General features: G+C 36.4%; 1 protein-coding gene across 4 annotated transcripts; it reads right to left on the bottom strand.

Moving 5' to 3' along the window:
• Positions 1–2467: 2467 nt before the first annotated feature.
• LOC306876223 (myc box-dependent-interacting protein 1-like) lies at positions 2468–16886 on the bottom strand. 4 transcript variants are annotated; one of them, XM_079427230.1, is made up of 20 exons: positions 16664–16880; positions 15231–15311; positions 15080–15134; positions 14886–14980; positions 13369–13464; positions 13180–13287; positions 12947–13039; positions 12371–12456; positions 11712–11787; positions 11388–11443; positions 11122–11166; positions 10585–10657; positions 10012–10134; positions 9009–9086; positions 8621–8638; positions 7910–8143; positions 5831–5884; positions 5198–5260; positions 4994–5095; positions 2468–4911 (listed from the first exon to the last, which is right to left on the bottom strand). In XM_079427230.1, exons 1-20 carry the CDS (start codon positions 16748–16750, stop codon positions 4810–4812), a joined length of 1725 nt encoding a protein of 574 aa, XP_079283356.1. In that variant the 5' UTR covers positions 16751–16880; the 3' UTR covers positions 2468–4809. The 4 variants fall into 4 exon arrangements, with proteins under 4 accessions (XP_079283356.1, XP_079283358.1, XP_079283357.1 ...); XM_079427232.1 differs by lacking the exon at positions 7910–8143 and having other exon boundaries at positions 16664–16886; XM_079427231.1 differs by lacking the exon at positions 11122–11166 and having other exon boundaries at positions 16664–16886.
• Positions 16887–20427: the final 3541 nt, after the last annotated feature.

Genomic DNA, 20427 nt, shown 5'->3' with positions numbered 1-20427 from the left:
TGTTTTTGCCTTTTTCTTGCCTTCTTTGTCTTTTCTTAAAATACTATTTGTGCTGTCACTCTGTTTAGTGTTAACTAAATTCCTTCTTTCTTTCTCTCTCCGTTTCCTCCTCATATGATGGCCTTTGACTCAGTTATGCAACGTGTGGTTTTTCATCAGCATTACTCCTTTTAATCATTATCTTCCCATTGACTTAAAATAACAATGGATTATTGCAACAGCTTTGCTTGGAAAGCTGATATGACTTGTGGAGAAATCTGGGATTTTCACTGTAACATTACTGTTAAAACTTACCCTTTTGAAAAATAATGTGTGCTTAATTGTGATAAATGTGCAATTGTAGTGTACTTCAAATCTTAGACGCATTCTTTAAAAAACTCATATATGAAATAAAATGGCACTTAAGCACACTTACAGAGGGTAAAATTAAAAGTTTTACTTTAAAATACATTTTAAATCATTAGAAATGCAGTTATTTTGATGTGTTGACTAACATACTAAAGCACATGAAAAGTACTTGATCATAATTTTAACTGTAGTGTATATTACATTTAAAATTGATAAATTATAAATATACTTAATTGAAACTTCATTACAAATATTAATTGGTAATTACAAATATATTTGTATGCTACAAATAATATTCCGTAGAAATGGCAGTAAGTATATTTTAATTTCAGCAGTGCACTTTTTCATGAAATTACAATTATTAAGATCCTGAAGTCCTACTAAAATGGGTCAAAAAAGCACTCAAATTTTTATCGAATTGCATTTCATATGAATTTATTCTATAATATGTAATATATAATTATAATATATCTATATATGCAGTGCCCTCCAAAAGTATTGGAAAAGTAAAGACAAAATTGCTCTGTTGGCTGTGGAGTCAAGACATTTACAAATATGATTAAAAGATGAATATGAGACAAAACTACAGAATGTCACATTTTATTATTGGGTGATTCAACACATAGATGTTTTACCAGCTAAGAAGTTCAGCACTTTTAGAGTTTCATCCCTGTATCTGATGAGAGCATAAGTATTGGAGCAGTTGCCTCACAGGTCTTTCTAAGTGATCAGCTGTGTCCTGTTGCATTAATTCTTCAGATATTAAAAGCAGGGAATGTGTCGTATCCGTTATATCCATTACTTATGTATTCTGAATCTTGCATTCAATGATGACACACAAACCAGGATGAAGACGAGGGAGCTGACTTTGAGAGAAAAGCAAGCAATTTGGATGCTAAAAGAAAAGAGGAAGTCAATTAGAGCTACAGCAAAAACAAAGGGCATGGAGAAATCAAGAGTTTGGAAACCACCAGCGACACCAGCAACCAACAACTACCTGATCGTCTGAGAAAACAACAGTAGTTGATGACAGACAAATCATAAAAGCTGTGAAAATGAACCCTAAAAGATGTGTCTGTAAAATCACCAGCAACCTCCAGAAAGCTGGGGTGATGCTCTGACAATCTACTGTCCTCAGGAGACTTTGACACAGAATTACAGATGCTACACAGCAAGATGCAAACCTCTGACCAGCACCAAAAATAGAAAGCCAAGATTAGAGTTTGCAAAAAAGCACAAAGGTGAGCCAGAAGAGTTTTGAACTGTGTTTATGGACCGATGAGACAAAGATGAACCGTTATCTAAGTGATGGGAAAGCGAAAATGTGGAGAAAAAAAGGGAACTGCAATGATCCCAAGCATACAGCATCATCTGTAAAGCATGGTGGAGGTGGTGTCATGGCATGGGCATGCATGGCTGCCTCTAGAACAGGCCCTCTCAACTTTACTGATGACTTAATGTATGATGACAGTAGCAGAATGAATTTGGAAGGGTACAAAACCATCTTGCCCACCAATATTCAAGAAAATGCCACCAGATTCATTGGGAAGTGCTTCATATTGCATCAGGACAATGACCCAAAACACCCTGCCAATTCAGTCAAGGAATTTATAAGGGCAAAGAAATGGAAAGTCTTAGATTGCCCAAGTCAATCTCCAGATTTAAAGAACATTGCCTTATGTTCAACTGTCCCAATACTTATGCTCACATCAATGAGTGGGATGAACTCTAAAAGTGCTGTTCTTTTTATTTGGTAAAACATCTATGTATCGGAACGGCTAATAATAAAATGTGACATTCTGTAGTTTTGTCTCATATTAATCTTTTAATCATATTTGCATAGGTCTCGACTCCACAGCCAACAAAGCAATTTTGTCTTTACTGTTCCAATACTTATGGAGGGCACTGTATATATAGATATAGATACTATAATATGTAATTTATTTGCAATGAACACAATCACAAATCACAATTATAATCAGTTTGCATGGCTATATTCTTATTTCTGTAATAAGTACTTTAAAAAGCTAAATTTTTGAAATTGAGTTTACTGAAACAAAATGAAGATTTGTTTTTTTCTTTTTTTTTTTAATTTGGACAATTTGTGCACACAAAAGATGGAATATGACAGGATTAAATCCATGTTTATTAGCATTGGTGAGTCAGCAGGATACAGGACTGCAGAATGACTACTCATGGCTTATAGTGGCGCAAAGTGACCCTGGTTTCCCAGGCCACCTCAACAAGAAAACATCAAGTCACTACACACAGACACACTGCTCATGTATTTAAGCATGCCCCTTTCACATTCACACTAATTACAGATATAGATATGCGCAGAGAATTAGCGATGAAACTCAACAAAACTACACAATGATCACAGCCACAAATGCAACAACACAACAACACTAGCAAATATCGTAGCTGCTCTCAAATACACGAAGAGGAAGTGTTTGTCCACCAACAAGGACTTTCGATTTAATTAAGAGCTTGCGTGAGAGGTCATTAAAGATGCATTGGCAGCTTAAATAACTCGGTCATCAGTCTCTATACAGATCACATTGTTTTTTCAGTACTGGATACAAAACCAAGCACGCAAACACACATACGTGCTTCAAAACTGGTGAAGCGTGGCAAGAACTCCCTCAAAGCTTGGGTCACGTGACACGTCCAGTTAGCGAGAGATCAGGGGTAGCAAGCAAACCAAACAAAAAGCAAACAAGTTCTCAATCATTACAACAGATGACTGGAGAATCAATATCTCTGCCATACCAACTTGAGTTCAGTCCTTCTAAAAGTTCATATCCTAACTAAGCCTGCTCTTGCTCTGATATTGATGGTACGTTCTGATCCAAACATGAAATATACAACACTGAGAAAGACCGCAGTTAAAAGCCAGTGTTCATGGCACATAGAATCATTTTAACTCTCATTTGTCTCACAATGTACAAAAATAAAACTATAATTACAGTGTAAGTGGACTGAATTCATATTATGCATATTTTGAGTCACTTTTGAATGTTGCACTATATTAAAACTCACATGAGCATTAATATTCACTTTCAAATCACAAAATGCCAATATCCAATATCTCCGACGTGTCTATGAATACAATTCATAAAGAAATAAAAATCTGTGCAGAGATTATTGCATTTCATGTTACGAAGGACAGAAATTCTCCTTCACTGAATATAAACCGTGTGTTTTACTAAACGACCGAGACAGATTATGTGTATATGACTCCGTTTGCACAGTGAAGTACAATATTAAATCGCATTAATATCTGAAATGGCTTCATCAAAAAAGAAAAAAAAAATCTGGACAGTAATATTGTGTATAAGGTAAAGCTAAGGGTGAAAGACAGCGCACAGGTTCATATAAATGTAACCTGAGCAAAAGTCTGGGGTTAAATACGTCAGCCTCATTAGTGTTGACATTAACTGCATATGGAATGAGTGCATAGAGTATGTTTTTTGTTTGTTAATGATAAAATACTCGATAAAATAAACATGCAGAAATGGAGCTGGTAGATATTTGACTCTGATACTGTAGGACTATGCAACTGAAGACTGGAATTCACTACATGACTTTTGTACAGATTTTTGCCCTTATTTACAGTCTGGAGGAGTCAGTGCTAGTTGCTCAAAGTCAAATCTAGTCTGCAGATTTTGGGCAGTTGGAAATGACAGAATTCACAGAAAATTGTATTTTAGCTTAGCCTGTGATTCCATCCGATCAGAGGATGTTAACAATTTTAAATATCTTGAACCGATTTTAGAACACAAATTGCTTTAATTTGTCACACATCTCCAAGAAACAATACATTTGTTGTGTTCAGAGCAACTTTAAAGTTGTTTGTAGTTTGTGACCTAGTCATTTAGTGTTTGATGCCCGGTTTTTCCTCTGTGTGTCCATTTACAAAGATGGCAAGTGTGCGGTGCATTTATTTATTTATTTTAATCTGTTTAGATTTGAAAAGTTGTAGTGCATTCCAGTCTCGAGAGGAATATTAAATCACCATTTAAAAATAAATACTGTTTGCTTCCACCTGTGACATAACTATATATATCATGCAGCTCAAATAGCGCTCAGTATTAGACTCATCTGGGATATGATTTTAAAACATTTCCACACAAAATGGGACATGGTTAAAAATGTCTAGTCTAAAAACATTTGCAGCAATGACTTACTTTGGGTATGTTACTCCATCTATTAAAAAAGGCAAAACTAGTTAACAGAATACCACTTATTTTGTCAAAGGTTGTTCCAATCTTTTTATATTTGCACCGAGACATGGTGACAACAACGCAAGGACTAACCTGTCTTCCACAAATATAACCAGCAGATTGCCTGTGGCTGTGCATTTGTTGGTGTAGTACAGTTTTTTTGTCTGCATTTTGAAGGAAAGCAATAAGGAGTTATATAGAAGGATTAACAACAGGTCAAGCGGATCACAGGCTCTCACATCCTCTGGGTGAAGTTTTCAGGAAAGACTCCTCTTTTCCCAAGAACTTTATGCTGAATCCAGTCGGACTCTCTGACTCCCATTAACCACCCTTCATCCTGTAAGCACAGAAACGCAGTTAGGTGATCCTAACACCAAGATCTCTTGGGTAAGAACTAGTCAAAACAAATGACTACTAACCTGGTCGTCTGGGCTTTCATAGCTCAATACCAGCACCACATCTCCGGACTTCAACTCCAACTCATCGGAGTCATTGGCATTGTAGTCGTGCATTGCTTTCACCTATATTCACACAAATACATGCCTCACTTCTTCTGCTTCAGAAGAGGCCATTCTGATTAAGAGGCCAATGTTAGTTAAACTGAAACATAATTTTGCACTCACTTTGAAAAGGAAGGATTCTGGCATCTCTACACTCTCTGTGCTCTCAGTGGTCACCTGTGCAGTCTGGATTAAACAATAAATTTAAATACAACATAACAGACATAAACTTTCTACTTTTTAACATATTATATGAATAATTAGCATCAAAACAGGAAAGGTTCTCCACTAAGCGCCTGACAAGCTAATGCTACCCTTTCAAGTGTTTAGGACTGGTGTCTGATGAGGGAGTCTGTAGCTGCTCCTTCAGTCCACCAGAGAGAGCCCTAACTCAGTTATTAGCTGTGCAAATGATTTGCTGCTGAAGAATCATTTCTTATTATTATCAATGTTGACAACAGTTGTGCTGCTTAATATTTTTGTGGAAACCAAGATTGTTTTTAAATAGAAATCATTTGTAACACTATTAATGTCTTAACGGTCACTTTTGATCAGTTTAATGCATCCTTGCTGAACAAAAATAAAAATAAATAAATAAAAATATTTTAAAAATTTAATAAAATATTTTTGAATGGTAGTGTCTGTTGATGCAAGGTTTGAGTCACCTATAGTCTTCCTGTTTGTTCTTTAGGATGTTGCCTCAGGTTTTTTGGATCATATGTTATGCCTTATTTTATGCACTTACTCATTACTTACTTCATTTTCAGTTTCAGCTACTGCTTCTTCTGTAACAGCTACCTTTTCTGTGGCCTGCAAAAGGGAAAGAGCAGGAGATAAAAAAGGAGAGACCAATACAGACCGAGGAATAAGAGGTAGAAATACCAAGAGAGAGCCAAGAATTGAAAGAGAAAACAAAAAGATGCATATTACACAGCTATCCTCATAACATAGCAAGCCCAGCTTTAGCTGTTACTACCACAACCCAAATTCTGGAAATGTTGGGATGTTTTTTAAATTTGAATAAAATGAAAACTAAAAGACTTTGAAAAATCACATGAGCCAATATTTTTTTCACAATAGAACATAGAGAACATAAGAAATGTTTTAAACTGAGAAATTGTACACTTTTATCCACTTAATGAGCTCATTTCAAATTTGATGCCTGCTACAGGTCTCAAAAAAGTTGGCATGGGGGAAACAAAGGGCTGAACATTTTGAAAAGATTCAGCTGGGAGAACATCTAGCAACTAATTAAGCTAATTGACATCAGGTCTGTAACATGATTAGCTATAAAAGGGATGTCTTAGAGAGACAGAGTCCCTCAGAAGTAAAGATGGGCAGAAGCTCTCCAATCTGTGAAAGAGTGCGTAAAAAGATTGTGGAATACTTTAAAAACAACATTCCTCAACGTCAAATTGCAAAGGCTTTGCAAATCTCATCATCTACAGTGCATAACATCATCAAAATATTCAGAGAAACTGGAGAAATCTCTGTGCTTAAGGGACAAGGCTGAAGACCTTTGTTGGATGTCCGTGGTCTTCGGGCCCTCAGACGACACTGCATCACTCATTGGCATGATTCTGTCATTGACATTACTAAATTTCATTAGTAATGTACTTGTACTCTGCATAAATGACAATAAAGTTGAATCTAATCTAATCTAATCTAATCTAAATGGGCCCAGGAATACTTCCAGAAACCACTGTCGGTAAACAATCCGCCGTGCCACCTGCAGATGCCAACTAAAGCTCTATCATGCAAAAAGGAAGCCATATGTGAACATGCTCCAGAAGCACCGTCGTGTCCTGTGGGACAAGGCTCATTTAAAATGGACTGTTTCAAAGTAAAAATGTTTTCTATGGTCAGACGGGTCCAAATTTTACATTCTTGTTGTCAATCACGTACGCTGTGTCCATTCTTGTTGTCAATCACGTAAGCTGTGTCCATTCTTGTTGTCAATCACGCACGCTGTGTCCTCCGGGCTAAAGAGGAGGGAGACCTTTCAGCGTGTCATCAGCGTTCAGTTCAAAAGCCAGCATCTCTGATGGTATGGGGGTGCATAAGTGCATACGTTATGGGCAGCTTGCATGTTTTGGAAGGGACTATGAATGTTGAAAGGTATGTAAAGGTTTTAGAGCAACATATGATCCCCTCCAGACGACGTGTATTTCAGCAGGACAATGCAAAACCACATACTGCAGCTATTACAACAGCATGGCTTCGTAGTAGAAGAGTCCAGGTGCTGAATTGGCCTGCCTGCAGTCCAGATCTTTCACCTACATTTGGCGCATCATTAAACAAAAAATACGTCAAAGACGACCACAAACTCTTCAGCAGCTGGAAACCTATATCAGGCAAGAATGGGACCAAATTCCAACACCAAAACTCCAGAACCTCATATCCTCGATGCCCAGACGTCGTCAAACTGTTTTTAAAAGAAGAGGAGATGCTACACCATGGTAAACATACCCCTGTCCCAACTATTTTGAGACCTGTAGCAGGCATCAAATTTGAAATGAGTTCATTTTGTGCATAAAATTGTTACATTTTTCAGTTTAAACATTTGTTATGTTATCTATGTTCTATTGTGAATAAAATATTGGCTCATGTGATTTGAAAGTCTTTTAGTTTTCATTTTATTCAAATTTAAAAAACGTCCCAACATTTCAGGAATTCGGTTTGTACTACTACTACTACTGCTACTAGCACTGCTACCAGCATTCTCCCAATTGCCATGCTAAGCAACTTTTCGCTCCCATCCAGAGGTTCCTACGGGAGCGCAACCTCAATATAGCACAGCTCAGCTCCTGTCAGCTTGCTCTATGAGATTTGTACCTGAGCCCCATCATGGTCCCACCCCTGGGCCTGCTGGGTAGAATCATTGTCATTCCCCTGCACAGGCTGAGAGCCATCATCATCCCAGGTGGGGTGTGCAGCCGGAGCATGCACAGGTTGGCTACCATCATCATCCCAGGTAGCTTGGGTACCATCATCACCCCAGCCAGAGTGCACAGGCTGGGTACCATCATCGTCCCATGTCTGGGGCACCTCAGGTTCCTTCTCTGCTCGCTACATGTGGCAGCGAGGAGGGTGGGAATGGCGGTGAGGGGAATGGTGGGGAAGAGCACATGTGGGAGCCGGGGAAAAGCATGAGCAGGGATCATTCAGAGTGGAGAAAGAATGAGGAGCCAGAGAGAGTGTAAAACACAGATGAGCATTTCTGCAGCTGAACACACAATACTGGAGGTCATAGCCTCTGTGGAATGACGTGGGACGTGCAACATTAATATCGTGAACAGTTACTAAAGCGGGACAGACAGACATTTACAATCTTTATGCTGGAAAGCTTTGCAGTGAGAGGAAATTTAATGGAATAGCTTTTTTGCAACTGCTTGACAGGGCAGAATGATTTCCCTAACCATTACATAAATTGAATATTATTAGCTAAATTCTTCAAAATAGTGTAGGAATTTGTTTGAATTAAAAGGAAAGGTTATGTATGCCGATATACAATACAACTATGAGCAAACATAAAAGCACACCCACCTCCCATGAATCCCAAGTCTGTCAAAATGAACAAAAACAAAGCAAAATTAATGACTGGACAAAAATGTTTTGTCTAATTGATTAAGAGGCATTTACATTGATGTTCCATTGCATGAATATACTTTGAATATGTTATAATAACGCATAAAATAAAAATACTAAAAGTGTTGTAGTCTTCAAGTCTACACAAGACCAGACTCAAGTCCTGACCATATTCTCAGGAGCATTTAATGAGCCGTTCTTGACTAGACATATAAAATATGGTCTTGGACTCAGACTTGAGTCTGGCCTTGCCTGGACCTGTGTACTACAACACTGCTATAAGCTAAATTGAATGAAAGTTTAATAAAAAAAAAAACTTTACTTAGTTGCTCTAATTCTGACAGACCTGTGCGGCTGGTGTGGTGGCAGCCTGAAGTGAGTCCAGATCCATATCCAGAAGATTAGCAGTGGCTGGAGCATCATACTGACAAAAAGAAGAAAAGTCCTGTGAAATTTTGCAGGAAAAAAAGCTCCATTTTCACTTTCAAACTGAGAAGGTTTCTGTTAGTTAATAAGCAGGAAATTTATTTTACTGACTTAAACCTGTTGCAAAATTTGAGTGGGCGAATCTTTGTGAAATTGCAGATTACGTGGATTCCAACGGTAAATGTGACCATACCTTAATTCTCACAGTTAATTACAACAGTTTCACACTAGCATATTGCAAGGGTAACAATTTTACTGCAAAGTACTGCTTAATATATTATACATGATTACTGATGTAATGTAAAACATTATATTTATTATCTACAAGAGCATAATGTATAGCTATCACACAAAACATTTTAGGGTTGGTTGTCATTCAGAACTGAAGTATGAATGCCTTTCAAATTTTGAATCCTCCTGTGTTTGAAAAGTAAAATTAAATGGATTTACATTCCAAGAAATGTATATTCCATGTGACGTGTTATTTTTATTTTTCAGTATTAATTACTACCTGTGTTAATTATTACAACATTTCTATTCCATTCATAGAAAAGTATTTAATTTTAACATATTTCATTCATATTTAACAAATTAACTTCCAATTTTACAATTTACCCTAAAGTCTTCAAAGTGGAGCAAAACAACAAGCAGGCTTAGAAGATGGAAACTTTGAAAAGAACACCTGATAAGTGACCCGCTGTTGCCATGTTCTTCACACCAACAACATTTATTGCATTTTAATTCAGTAACCCTCGTCATTCCAACTTAGATTCAACATCTTTGATCCTACTATTCAAATTCAAACTTGTGAACTGGCAAGAAGTTAGTTTTCAAACTGCATATTTTAGCCAATGCTGGTGTCTTTACAAGTAGCATCATTAGCCTGAAGCATGGTGATTAGAGGAGAAGAAAGTACTGCTCACCTGTGTTGGCGAAGTGACACTGATGTTTGGAGTGGCAGCCTCACCAAACAGATTGATAATGTTCTCCTGCTTCATATCCTTTGATGGAGTAACTTTAGGAGGTGGAGGAACCATAGGCCTTAGCTAGAAACACAACAATATGAAATAGGGTTTCATATTTCATAGACAAATCACTGTAATACTGGTAAATCACACCAATTATTAATTTTTGGGTGCTGATTCCAAAAATAGTGCTGTTTTCCTCAAGCACATCATTTTACATTATTATTTTACTTTGCCAAATGTAAGTTAAAATATTTGAATTGCAATTAACACCAAAACTGACACCGAGACTGCTTTTAATATTTATTTTGTTAATTTAAGTGCATTAAAGCTATATATATATAATCTTATTTCCAACTTATTTTGTGAAAACTGTACATGCTGGAAAAGTTTTACTGATATTTGTGTACTCGGCATCGTCAAATTAATTACCTTTTTGCAAATCACCAGATTTCAGATTTTTTCTCAAGATGCAGGGCTGTGTTATTGTACATGTCAAGTACAATGCTGTGGTGGTTTCTAAATGCATACCTTGGACGGTGATTTGGGAATGGCTGGTGGTCCTCCTGGGCTCAACATGTGATTGGCATCTTGTGTTCTGTCACTGCAGCATAAAGTGCAAATAATGAAATCATGGCTATGATGAGCCCCTATGTGTCATGCTTTGATTAGGCTCAATCCAAGCACCAATGATTTACACTGCAAGCTCTAGTCATAGATGGCCAGTGTGACCAAAAGTCTATCTGGGAGACTTCCAAACCAGAACTGACATACTGTAACTACACTTAGGTATTCATGCAGACGCAGTTGCTTCCTGTGCAAAATCATTCTGCTCATGCAGTGAACTCTGTGAAGGTATCATCTAAAACACACAATTTCAGAATGCAAATTGCTGAAAATGATTACTATATAGCACCTACAGTCTCAGGACTGCAGACGGACTGCACAAGACAAACCCATGTCTAGGTAGGCAGCACTTGAAGGCACGCAAAAAGCTTTAGTACGGAATGCAGAGACCCACACACACACACACTCAGTCACACAGCACTGTAGGGCTACCGCCGTTACCTCTTCTGGGCTGTTGATGTCCTCACCCCTTGGCTACCTGTGTTTCTGTGAGAGTGGTGTTTTTGGTTTGTTCATTTATTTAATTGAATAAACTGTATAGAGTGTAATTATACCAATACTAATTATTGCCATATGCACAATTTACACACTATTTTGAGGCAAAATGGATAAAAATGAGCCAGCATGGTTAAAATGTACAATAAATACAATTCAGTGCTTATAAATGTAAACATTATGTATGTACACTGCATATACATTTGACTAACCTGGACGTATCTTGATTTTCTAATTTCTCCAGCGTATCATTCACATTCTGATTAATCTGTAAGAAAAAATATTATATGGAAAATCAACATCTTTTGAAATGTAGACGTTTTTCCTTCATATTTTACTGTCAATATTATATTAATAATATTTATTAACAATTATATATATATATATATATATATATATATATATATATATATATATATATGCACACACACACACTACTCATTCACCGGATTATTTACTTGTAATTAAATTACACTTATATACAAAACATAATCATAATGTTCTGTCAGTTGATGGTGTTGAGCTGGAGTCCTTACTTTTCCCATTTCTCTGTGAAACTTCTCCTCCAGACCAGCCACACTCTGGAATGTATTCACATAAAAGCCAACACGACTGGAAGAGAGCAAACACAATCTTAGCCCTCAATAAAATGACAACAGACCTCAGTCTAAGATGGTACACCCATGGACCATTTGTGACCCATCTGGTGCATATTGCACACAAAAATGGCAAGAGTCAATCAGATTGTCAGGCTGTACAGGTACGGTATTTGACAAAGTGGCAAATACAGAGGCTCATGGCACTGAATCTGTGAAATAATATGTTCAGAATTTAGCTTGAGGTACTTGCTCTTAGCAATTAAACTGCATACTTATGTTTTATACATTTTCCACTGTCTTTGATGCTATCTGTAAAACAGTGACTGCTGTGCAATAATTTGATTGTATTACTGCATTGTTAAAAACCATTCTATTATTATTGTTCATTTTACATTTATCCACCCATAAATTTCTCATAAAGAAAATGAACTGTTACATGTTGTTTTAGATGATGATCAGACAGGCTCTTCCTGTCTAAGTAGCCGATTTTTAGCCAGAATTAGCTGGAATGTGGACCATAAATGGCTGTAGTCAAAAGTCTTTGAGACTAAACACAAAGAAGATCTGTGAAAGCAAGACAGTAAATAAATCCAGACCTGTTCCACAGAGATGGCAGTTCCTCCTGCAAATCTATATTAATCTCCTCAAACACTTTTTGTGCCCTCTCCAGCTCTTCCTCTGCCTATAAACATAAAAAATTACATTATCATATGACATGGAGTTCAATCATCTTATTTACCCACAAGACTTTAGCTATCGAAAAAACAAATTTACCTCAACACAGCTAATCAAACATGATGAACTGCTTCACCTGCCATATCTAATTCGTCATTTATTTGGCCCAAAAATCCCTGGAATAACCAGGTAATAAGAAGATACTTATTTGTGTTGGCCGATATTGCCCTCCTGTCTGAGCAAAATTATCAAGATGATGGCTAGTATCTCTGAATAGCTCAGAATGTAGTACAGGCAGTTGACGGCAGCCATTGACTTCCATGGTACTTGTTTTCTTATGGAAGTCAATGGCTGCCGTCAACTGTTTGGTTACCAACATTCTTCAAAATATCTTCTTTTGTGTTCAACAGAAGAGAGAAACCGGTTTTTAACAACTTGAAGGTGAGAAAATGACAGAATTTAAATTTTCTTTAAACTATCCCTTTATAGTGTTTCACCTGACTCCTGGAGAGGCTGGTTTGAGCCACGTTATGGGCAGACAGGATCCCCTGAGCCCAGCCTGGGGCGGCCCTCTCCAGCAGGGAAGCTGGCTAAATAGAGAATAGGTAAAAAAATGAATGAAAAATAAATCTTACTCCATATGCACTGAATGTAGAAACATTAAAACACAACATGACTACAAGAAACTAAACGGCATGGCAAAAGTCTTGTAAAAAACGAACGGCTCTACCTTGGTGATCTTGATCCCCTCCTTTTTCTTGCCTTTGTTTACCGCAGCATAGTTGTGTCGTGCACTGTCATAGTCCACCAGCTTCCTGTCACGCTTTGCAATCCGGGACTGAAAAGAATCATACAGATATTAAACAGAAAATCACAGCATGATATGCTAAACTACAGCATCGTCATGGAATCTTAGTACTTTAATGTCAGGAAACTGGCCCAGGTAAGTGTCCATGGATATAAGCGCATGATCCACAAGTTTCTGATGGAAGTCTGTCCAAAGGAGGTCTGAATCCTGTTACACACACACAACAATAGACACAAAAGATCAGGATGGTGGAAGACCATCTTAAATGCATTAAATACACATCCACACACATTCACAGAGACACGTGCTGTACCTATAGGAACAATTACAGAGCAGCTGGATCCTTAGTGTTGTAAAACTATTTAGGCTAATTCTAGTGTCACTACTTGTGTGGTTAAATAATAACTTCTTGCAGTTACTGCTGAAAAACTAAACAGCATTTACACGTTTATAAGCTAGCTATAAACAGCTAATTAATAATCAAAACCCCTTGAATTACCTCCCATCTGTTTCCTCACTCCTAATATTCCTTTCAAAGAAAGCAGAAATCAAGTAAAAATGGTGGACATGTAGAACGGATACACATACACTACTGTTCAAAAGTTTGAGGTCAGTAAGATTAAAAAAGGAAATTTCAGCAAGGACACATTACATTGATCAAAACGGAGTAAAGAAACCTGAAAGAAAATGTATCACTATTTCCACAAAAATATTAAGCTGCAAAACAATTTTTTACATTGATAACAATAAATATTTCTTGAGCAGCAAATCAGCATGTTAGAATGAATTCTGATCATGTGACACTGAAGACGGGAGTAATGGCTGCTGAAATTCAACTTTGCCTTCACAGAAATAAATTATATTTTAATATATATTTAAAGGGAAAACACTTCATTTTTTTTATTGTAATAATATCTCACAATATTATTGTTTTCTGAATTTTTAATCAAATAAATGCAGGCTTGGCGAGCATACTCTTTCAAAACATTAAAAAAAAAAACTTTTGAACAGTAGTGTAATATGTAATAAAAACATGGTGAAATGACAGATGGGTGTGAATTAAAAACAATACAATGAAAAGAAGAAAAGCTGTAGGGGATACCTTGTGCCACATTTTATATCATTCTTGATCATTCGGTTTACTCTTTACATAAAAAAAACATGAAAATGCAATTTTCTGTCCTGTGTTGAAATTATTTCCTTTGTAAAGACACAAGACAGTCATAAGGCAAAGATTTGCTACTTGCTAGTCAGCTCCAAAAGTGCAAAAGCAATACTGAGGGAGGGCATTTTCATGTAAAAAAGCCATTTTTGCACCAAGTTTTGGATAGTGCTAGACAAGCTATCAACATTTTGGTCCATTTTACGATAAATACTATACATTTTAGATGTATAAAAGGGAGACAAATCTGATTTAATAAAGCAAAAGCATAGAAGAACATGCACTTTTATTTCCAAAGATTTTTGTTTGAATGTATACTTTATAAATTCAGACAAAACAACATATTTTCTCATATTATCTCATATATTTTAAACTGTATTAATGGGACAAAAGGGGGCTCAAATTACTCCTGAATTACTGTTTGAGTCTAAAACACATTTTACTGACTTGAGTGTAAAACAATAACCTCAAAAAGTGAGTCCACGTCCTTTCTGCCATACCAGTCAGACTCATACATGTCATCCAGGCACTCGTACAGATGTTTAGAAGACTCATGCATGGCTGGGGGAAACCATGAAAAAGGGATCAGCAAGGTTAAGAACACCACATACTTGATTCATGTTGCATTTAGGTGTATACATTTGTAATCGATAATCTCACCTTTCACAGCAGTCAAATAGGCCCGCAGGTCTTTCTGCAGTTTGGTACCTTCAACCTATGTGAGCACATGACACAAAATTCAAACAGAGAGGATGAAACCAGAATAGATTCCCAAGCATTTAAAAAACAAATGAGTTAGAAAAACACTCACCAGCTGTTTGTTGAAGTTGATCACACCTTCTTCAAAAGCCAGATCTTTAGTCTCATCTGCCTTGCCAAGCTTTTGGAGAACCTGAGAGAAGATGATTGCATTTCTGACCACAGTGTTCATATTTAAAAATATATATATTTATTGTGGCTTGTTACATTTGCAGTTTTGGTAGTTGTGTACAACATGTTATTGAAATATTAAATGAACAAAAAGTGTGTGTTTTTTTTTTTAATGTGCGATGACAACCCAGTACTTCTATATGGAGGGAGCTTCTTTGCACTACGAGAAAGGTTAAACCTAGGGCCTATTATCCTGTTAATGTGTGTCTACAACATAAAAGTATTACTCTTTAGAAAACGACAGCAGAAGATTCACGTCAAGCTACTGTAGCTGCACAGATGGCCATACTGAAGATCTGAGTGGGACTGTATTTATTAAATACTGTACAAATATCATTGATAAATTGTCAATGTCATATCTGTTGCTCAAAGACCATCACTGGCATATGTATTTGTGTCTGCAAAATTTAAATGAAATCTCTCATTTTCATATATTTATTCAGTGACAGCTGGTGTGAAGAACCCAACCATCATTCTAAAGGAAATAATCAATAGTCAGAAAAGACTGATTGTTCCTCGACCGATTTAATCACGCTGGTGACCACAATTTAGGCTACTTTTGAGTTTGAGGACGTTGTGAAATATCAGGGTGCAGAAATCATAAGTGAAGTCTGACTTATTTCCGCGAATCGACTCTTTAGAACAACTCGTTCAAAGAACCGGTCAAAAAACGTCATTGCGTCATCACGCATTATTCTGTTCTGCTTGTATACTTATCAACTTATAAAAATGCCAATCGACTCTAGACATATTAAATTAACAAAAGTCCACTCACATCACATAGATGTCTCATTACAATCGCACGTGCGTGCATGAAAGTGACGGTTCTCGGTTTAATGAACCGACGACTCGTTCGGACTTGTTTTGTGAACCGATTCATTAAAAGGATCCGGACACCGCCGCCGCGCTCATCTCTTGGAAGTGCACTGCCAGGTTAATGCAAGCAAAAATGGGTTAATTTAAGCTTAAAGCACATTGAGAACTGATCGTCGTGGTTTTAAAGCGAAAGCAAAAATCCAGTGTAACAGGCTTGTTTCCATAGCAGCCCCATTGTAATTAAATAAACAGCGAGCTTGCGTTTTCAAAATTGCATTATCCATAAATGTATCAAAACATGTAGGTGAGGCAAATACATGTATTTTAGTATTTAATAGCCTCGGCTCTGACACAATCCACGTTTTATAGGCTACATCACGCTATATAGGACGATACTGGCGGCCTTAGATGTTATTGTGATGTAAGGTAAATAACACTGAGATCAGTGTTGAAAGAGATTGTGTATTTAATATATATCTGATGATTAAAATGACTTACCTTTTCCTGAGCCCTGGTAATTTTTTTCTGAACATTGCTTGCAATTTTTCCTGCGGATACCCCTTTCCCCATCGGTAATTCAGCCATTTTTATCTGGATTGTGTTTTTTGCTAATAACGCGTCAAAAGATCATTTGTCACAATGTCTAATTCAACAGATTAGTTTTTCCCTCGATGCAGGTGCATTAAATTCTAGGCCTTATAATAACACTCGCCCCTGAAACAGAATGAACCTGCACAAGCGCACGCGATACAGATGGTCATTGGCCAATGACAATAGCGCAGTCTTAAAGGGACAGTAAACTATTTTTCATGTCACATAAACGTAACCCTTTATTTAGGCCTGTTGTCGATTTTTTAGTGGTTTTACAGTGAAATGTTTAATAGAAACATTTATACTTGAGGCCAGGTCTTTATTGTACAAGAGTTGTTTCTTCTGAAAGACGTATCGACCGGCTGAATTACTGAAAAGGGATTCAAAGCTACTTCAAGCTATGTCATAAACAATCATAAGAACTCGGTAGTCTATTTAAATCAGTAACATTTGCTTTAAATACATTAAAAAGGAAGAAAAAAGGAAAATAAATGTTTGTGGGTTGTGCATGGGTCAGCCTCATTTGTGGATTGGCATGAACAGAACTCCATAAACTCTTCTCCGCAATATCTCCATCACATTTCAGCAGATGGTTCTGATTTATTTGTGGTACACAGCCAGCGTCTTAGTGGTTCATGGATCAAACATTCATTGGAGCACCAGAATTAGGCAGTCCAGGGCATTTGATAGTTTGTGGTGAGACCTCAAAGCACAGCCTCTAAGGAAGCTGCAAGTGATGCAATTACTATTTCAAAACCAATAGCCATCAGTTGCATGCACAACAATTGAAACAAAAGGAAAATATTCAGAAATAAGATGAAACATACACTAAATATTATTATTATATTTTTGAACATAGGTTCAGTTCAAGTGTTATTGTGTAAAGCATTGCCACCCTTAAACATTTTCTAGTAGTGTATAGAACTACAAGCATCAAATGCTGTCTGACACGAATCATTTGTGTGTGTGTTTTCAATCATTCATGTGCATTTATTAATGTTTTCCTTTTGTTAATTGCAATTCTTCTCTTTAGAACACATTTACAGTATAAACAATATCAGTATGTGTGTGCCTTAATCTAAATTATGTGTATGTGCAATATCATAATGCCATTATATAATGTAAGAAATGTATTCTAACATGCATTGTCTAATTTAACCAATCCCTGCAGCAGTTTCCAAGTATCACCAGCAGAGTGAGCACTTTGCACGTGACGGCCTATCTGTTCATGCGTCTATAATGACGTTTAAAGTGATATTTGTTTTATTAATAGGCCTATAAAACATGGATGTCTGTTTGAATTTTGAATAATTGTGTAGAAATTTGATGTATTTCCATGTTAATTTGTATACATAACCCCAACACTCATTTCATTTTAATTAAGAAAAAATTTAAAATATTTTATTTTACAGTTGGCAAAGAAAAAAAAACATTATAAAATAGAAAATTAATTTTTAATTTTGTAAATGTTTTTTTTTAATATACGCAGATGTATATAGCATGCTAATATGCAAAATAGCATTAAAGAAAATCTATTTTCTCCATGTAGGCTAATTTTCTTTTATCATTATTATTGCAGTATCAAAGGTTTGTAGGATTTTATCTCTCTGAAGCGTGTGCTATTGTATTGATGTAGTAGTCACGCAGGAGGGCGATAGAGCTTCGTATCTTACCCCGTTGAAATAATCAAGTTCAGTCTGTTGAAGAGTGATGCTAAAACCTGAACGGTCCAGGGCTAATTAGACGAGTCTAGTAACATACTGTAACTTCAATGTTCTTGAAGCTTCTTTTCTATTAATAGAATCGTGTCCTGTTTCAGCACTTGACAGCAAATTAGTCAAAACTTTCCTGTGACAAATGTGCAATCTTATATTATTCTTACAATAAAACACATTTTTGCATAGATTTGTTTGTTTTGCATTATAATTGACACATCTGGCTTTTATGTCGCATAGTATGACATAGTGAGAATATATAGCTCTCACATGAGGGGGAAAAAAAATATTTGCCTGTATCCAGAAGCCCCAACGAAGCAAAAATATGCAATTTGATGCAGTTATTTATATGGCCAAAAGACTGATTAAATTCTGCAAGTAATGTAAATCAATGAGATCTTTATTGCAGGCTAATGCATATAAATATCAGTTGTCACTATATCTCATTATATCACTATGGAGGGGGAAACGTGATTTCTACCAAGGGGAACGCTAGAGCCCTGCACATAGGATCATTTTTTTTTACTAATAAGTGTTTGTGTCAGTGTCGCAAAGATGAAGATGATCTTGACTCGCAGTCTCCTCGTTACATGCGCCTTTAGAGAGAAGTGCATCTTCACAGATTATAATGAAAGAGTTTTTGTTTTCGATTAGATTTATTTCGTTAAATAGTAATTTAAAGCTTTCTATAGATATATTTATCATGTCTGTGAGGCATGTATTCGCTGACTTTCGGTTCATTTTTGTTAAGCGCTCTGTTCAAGACGAGATGTTTTCTTTATTTTATCAAATTATTTTATATATTTTATAAAAAGTTTTGTTGATATTGTGAGTGCACACAAATAAAAGTAGACCCTTTACAGTTCCGAATGATGTATTACTCTTACTTTTATGATCAAAAATTACGGCTTAAGTTGTTTCCAATGAAAAAAATGCAATTGATTGCGCCGGCGCCTCCATGTCCTGCGCTTTAGCTTCTCTCCGCACAAACTACTGATGCAGCACATTTATCTTTAACGTTTAAACATTGTTATATGCTTGAACTGTTTTAGTATATCTATAGATTTTATTTTAGGCAAGTCATGATGATTTGAGAAGGCTAAATTGATCAAACATGGATCAGCCTGCCTGTCTGCAGCAGGCAGCTTGGTCAAGAAAAAAAAAAACTTATTTAACACTCCAAACGTTTTTCTAAATTAATTTAATAAAAAAACCCCGAAACGAAATATAATCACTTTGCCATTACATACAAAACTGAATTATTTTAATAGCAAAAAACAGTATAATCTGATTTGGGAGAAGGGGGGAAAAAGAAGGGCTCGGGATGGACTCGGGCTGGTAATTCTGTCAGGCTCTGGGACACGGGCCAGGTTAGGGCCTGAGCATCTCAGGCCAGGGCCGAAATTTGAGACCCTAACCACACCCAACCCACCCCCCCTAATATGCTGTTCAGAGGGCCCAGAATCCGTAGCGGCGCCCCTGGGGGCAAGGCATATAATGACACGCACGCAATACAATGATGTTTGAGAGATGAACAAATAAACGTTCCTCAAGGCCTATATATTCATACTTGATACTTAAATGTTCATGCATGCCCCCAGTAAATAAATGCAAAAAACAGCAACAACAACTATGTATAGGTAATCAAAATAACCAATAGTAAGATAATCAATAGTAAAGTTTCTTCAGTAAAAGTTCATCTTGAAATATTACTAAAAACATAAGTTATTTATGAACATAAATATGCCTTTATTTGCTAAGAAAAATAAACTAACAATCAGACGACAGAGGGCATGATTGCATAAAACAACAAATTTTTGCAAAGTTTTGATCATGCTGATAATGTAGAGGCCTTATAAATCTAGTGCTGTCAAACGATTAATTGCGATTAATCGCATCCAAAATAAAAGTTTTTGCATGTGTACTGTGATTATTTATTATATATAAATACACACA

Source organism: Barbus barbus (genome assembly GCF_936440315.1).
Source record: "Barbus barbus genome assembly, chromosome: 10".
Lineage (NCBI taxonomy): Eukaryota > Metazoa > Chordata > Actinopteri > Cypriniformes > Cyprinidae > Barbus > Barbus barbus.
The sequence above is the reverse complement of the archived record's forward strand: the minus strand, read 5'-3'. Positions and strand labels throughout refer to the sequence as shown.

Bases quoted from the DNA above. Each gene is read 5' to 3' on its own strand.
- LOC306876223 (XM_079427230.1), bottom strand. From the start codon at position 16,750: ATGGCTGAATTACCGATGGGGAAAGGGGTATCCGCAGGAAAAATTGCA. The intron at 11,788-12,370 runs GTCTGGATTTAT...GCTCTCTTCCAG, and splicing joins CTGCCATCTCTGTGGAACAG to TCGTGTTGGCTTTTATGTGA. The intron at 11,444-11,711 runs GTAAGGACTCCA...TTTTTCTTACAG, and splicing joins TTCACAGAGAAATGGGAAAA to ATTAATCAGAATGTGAATGA.